At 50.8% G+C, this 4,429-nt stretch overlaps 1 protein-coding gene across 1 annotated transcript; it reads left to right on the top strand.

Annotated features, from left to right (window-relative positions):
• Nucleotides 1-2,535: 2,535 nt before the first annotated feature.
• On the top strand, nt 2,536-3,591 carry LOC117749073 (urotensin-2 receptor). The gene has a single exon (XM_034559285.1). The coding sequence runs from the start codon at nt 2,536-2,538 to the stop codon at nt 3,589-3,591; it is 1,056 nt and encodes a 351-aa protein (XP_034415176.1).
• Nucleotides 3,592-4,429: the final 838 nt, after the last annotated feature.

Genomic DNA, 4,429 nt, shown 5'->3' with positions numbered 1-4,429 from the left:
CGAGTCCACACCGAGTCCAGACCGAGAACCAGACCGAGTTCCAGACCAAGACCAGTGCGAGTCCAGACCGAGACCAGACCGAGACCAGACCGAGTCCGGACCGAGTCCAGACCGAGACCAGACCGAGAGACCAGACCGAGTCCAGACCGAGTCCAGACCGAGACCAGACCGAGTTCCAGACCGAGACCAGACCGAGACCAGACCGGGACCAGACCGAGTCCACACCGAGTCCATACCGAGTCCAGACCGAGACCAGACCGAGTCCAGACCGGGTCCGAGTCCACACCGAGTCCAGACCGAGACCAGACCGAGTCCAGACCAAGACCAGTGCGAGTCCAGACCGAGACCAGACCGAGACCAGACCGAGTCCGGACCGAGTCCAGACCGAGACCAGACCGAGACCAGGACCGAGTCCAGACCGAGTCCAGACCAGAGAACCAGACCGAGTCCAGACCGAGGACCAGACCGAGACCAGACCGGGACCAGACCGAGTCCACACCGAGTCCATACCGAGTCCAGACCGAGACCAGACCGAGTCCGGACTGAGACCAGACCGAGACCAGACCGAGTCCGGACTGAGACCAGACCGATCGAATATTGATTGGAAAAATATTCCCAATAAGACAGTTTCAATTCAATTGAATTAATATTTATACAAGCTCAAAATCACAAATTTGCCTCAGAGGGCTTTACAATCTGTACACATACTATATATGTGTAATATACATATACATTATATATATATATACACCATATATATACATATATATATATATATATATATATGATATATATATATATGTATATATATATATATGTATATATATATGTATAGAAAGCAAATATATATATGTTTGCTTTCTGTGTGTTACCATCCACCTAACAACAATTGAAGAAACAACCTGAGCGGAGCAGTATGTATACTCTCTCTGTTCCCACGTTGCGTTGCATCAAGATTCATACTGATCGGAATCTTATTGTCCGTAAGAATCCGCCTGACATCCTGTTGCATCTGATTCAATCATTTATCTGGTGGTGTGTGTGTGTGTGTTGTGTGTGTGTGTGTGTGTGTGTGTGTGTGTGTGTGTGTGTGTGTGTGTGTGTGTGTGTGTGTGTGTGTGTGTGTGTGTTTTAAGTAGCAGGGAGGATGTGACATGCAACTGAAAATAGACATTACAGCAACAGACTACAGTGGGTGTTGCCAAACGAATCACTGTTATATTTATGGCTCCGGTGCTGCGCTGCCCATGAGCTGAAACTCAAACTGTGATTGATGCACGCGCGCACACACACGCGCACACACGCACACACACACACACACACACACACACACACGCACACACAGACAGCGTCAGAGTCCACACTTTAAGTGATGGGTGGTACAGTCTCCCAGTCACCCGGGGATGGAGAGTCTGAGGACACCACACGCTGTGGGAGACATGATTGGCTCGTGATTGCGGGTCAGAACATCCTCTTCGAGGTGGACAAGAGAGACAACTGAAATATAAAATAATTAAAGGACACAATAATATTGTCGGGGGGGGGGGGGCGACACTGTAGAGGTGATGTCTGTGTGGAAATATTAAAAACAGCCTAAGCACGGGCACACATAAGTAATGTAATGCTGTCCTCGAGACTAACAGACCAAGAGCCTTCATGGCACCGACTTCCTGGTCTGAGGGCTGACAGTGACATCAACAATAAATAAAGAATATGACACAAATATCTGCTGCATTCAATGAGCAGCGCGTGTAAAAGCTTTCGGTTCAACTTCCGCCGAGTCTTCACGGCGAGCTCATGCGCGAGGAAAGCAATCCGGAACACTCATTGGATTCCGGTGCGTGGCACGAGAGCGGAGGAGGCGCTCGGTTCTGCGCGAGCTCTCGCGGCGCGCGTGCAAGAAGGACGGATGTATGATCGACCTGCGGTGGTCATTGGAGGAGGGGTGGCACGTTGGAGATTAATTTTGGAGATGTCTAGTATATTTAATTTCTTTGGTATCATGAACGCTGAATATCTGCGCGTAAAAGTGACGCTTGCTGCGGCCGCCGGGGCATCTGGTGCACTCTGTGCGTACCAAACTTTGTTTCTTCTTCATAATAATAATCACATCTCCCCCATCACACACACACACACACACACACACACACACACACACACACGCACGCACACTCATATTTATTCTACCATTAAACGGAGCGGAGATCCGGTGCACGCGGTTGCACCCGTGAGACGGCGCAATATCTTAGGATATTATGTATGTATGTTGTTGTTGTTGATATAAGATATTCAGAGTAAGTGTGTCCTCCGGTGGTGACGTCAGGAGCAAAGAGCAGCAGGCGGAGAGCAGCAGGGGACGCGGAGAGAAGCGAGAGGACGCAACCTGTGCCGCCGGCGCGCATCTTTTCCCCCAAAACTTCTCCGGCACTGTCCGGGAGCACGGAGCAAAGCAACAACATCAGCAACAACAACAACAACAACAAATTTAACAACAAAACACACACACGCTGGAAGCGGAGATCACCGGAGCGAGCGATGAATAACAAGTCAGTCAGTTTGAACGCGACCGTGGACCACGACCTCGTCATCACCTCCACTTTCGGGACGCTCCTCTCCGTCGTGTACATCATCGGGGTGTCGGGCAACGTGTACACGCTGGTGGTGATGTGCCACTCGATCCGCTTCGCCACCTCCATGTACATCTCCATCATCAACCTGGCTCTGGCGGACCTGCTCTACCTCTCCACCATCCCGTTCGTGGTGTCCACCTACTTCCTGAAGGACTGGTACTTCGGGGACGTGGGCTGCCGCATCCTGCTCAGCCTGGACCTCCTCACCATGCACGCGAGCATCTTCACGCTCACCGTCATGTGCACGGAGCGCTACCTGGCCGTGACCAAGCCGCTGGACACGGTGAGGCGCTCCAAGAGCTACCGCAAAGCGCTGGCGTGGGGCGTCTGGCTGCTCTCGCTGGTGCTCACCGTGCCCATGATGGTGATGGTCGCCCAGACCACGAAGAACACGGCGGACGGGGGCGTGAAGAGGATTTGCGAGCCGGCCTGGGCGCCCCTGGTTTACAAAGTGTACCTGACCGTCCTGTTCGGCACCAGCATCATGGCGCCGGGGCTCGTGATCGGATACCTGTACGTGAAGCTGGCGCGCACTTACCTGGAGTCGCAGCGCAACTCCGCGATGAGCCGCGGCGCAAAGCGGTCCCCCAAGCAGAAGGTGCTGATCATGATCTTCACCATCGTGCTGGTGTTCTGGGCGTGCTTCCTGCCGTTCTGGATCTGGCAGCTGCTGTCCCTGTACCGCACCGAGCCCCTGAACCTGACCTCGCGGACGCACACGTGCATCAACTACCTGGTGGCGAGCCTCACGTACAGCAACAGCTGCATCAACCCGTTCCTGTACACGCTGCTCACCAAGAACTACCGAGAGTACCTGAAGAACCGGCACCGGAGCTTCTACCGGTACACGTCGTCGTTCAAGCAGCGGCCGCCGAGCCTCTACTCGTGGGGGAAGTCCGCGTCCTCCAGCAACCAGTTCGACTTCAACTCCGAGACGCTGGCGATGGGGAGCCTGAAGTGAAGCCGCCCGGAGAGAGGAGAACGCTTCTAGGTGAGTGCTGCTCCACAGGGGCCTCGGCCGCCCCGGAGCTTTGTAATGCTGTTCAACTGGGGATTATGTATTTGTGCTTGCTATATAGATACAGAGCATGACCAACAAAATACATGATCTATATATATATATATAACTTTGAAAAGGCAAATGGTTTGGAATCTTTAACAAAAGTATACGTTGTTTCAACATCCGTTTTATACAAAAATGTTTTATATAAAACAATCGAATTATAGGCTATTATGTTTTTTGTTGTTGCTCTCAAACGGATTTAATGATTGTAGTTATCCGATGTGCCCAACGTATCCTTGTACGATGGTCGGTATGATATTTTATGAAAAGTTATTCCCATAGACTGTACATGAGAAGAAGATGTTGTCATCGTGGTTTCGGGGCTGCCTCCTCGAAGCCTTCGAGTTCTGCAATTTCGCTGTCGCCATCTTGGATTACGGTCGTTGCCTTGTTGTGTTTTTTTTGTGCAAACAATGCAGTTAGAGTGATGGAGAGGGCTCTGGTAGTGGCAGTGACCTGTCAATCACAGTAAGCCCGCCCTAAAGCATACCCTGCTTTATGGTCTGTTGACTCTAAATACTTCATGCTGTATTGAAGAAGACTTGAAACTAGTGATTGAGACCATAAACTCATGTGTACAATTTTTATTGAGGGAATAAATCAAGAGAGAAGTAGAGTCATTTTCTATAGATGTCTATACAATCTGACTTCTTTTTTTGCAACCAAAAGAGTCGTCCCCTGCTGGTCAGTAGAGAGAATGCAAGATGTAAGACGCTCCGTATTGACTTCCCTTGGC

The sequence above is a fragment of the Cyclopterus lumpus genome, chromosome 19, assembly GCF_009769545.1.
Source record: "Cyclopterus lumpus isolate fCycLum1 chromosome 19, fCycLum1.pri, whole genome shotgun sequence".
NCBI lineage: Eukaryota > Metazoa > Chordata > Actinopteri > Perciformes > Cyclopteridae > Cyclopterus > Cyclopterus lumpus.
Note: the sequence above shows the minus strand (reverse complement) of the source record. Positions and strands in the feature narration are given on the sequence as shown.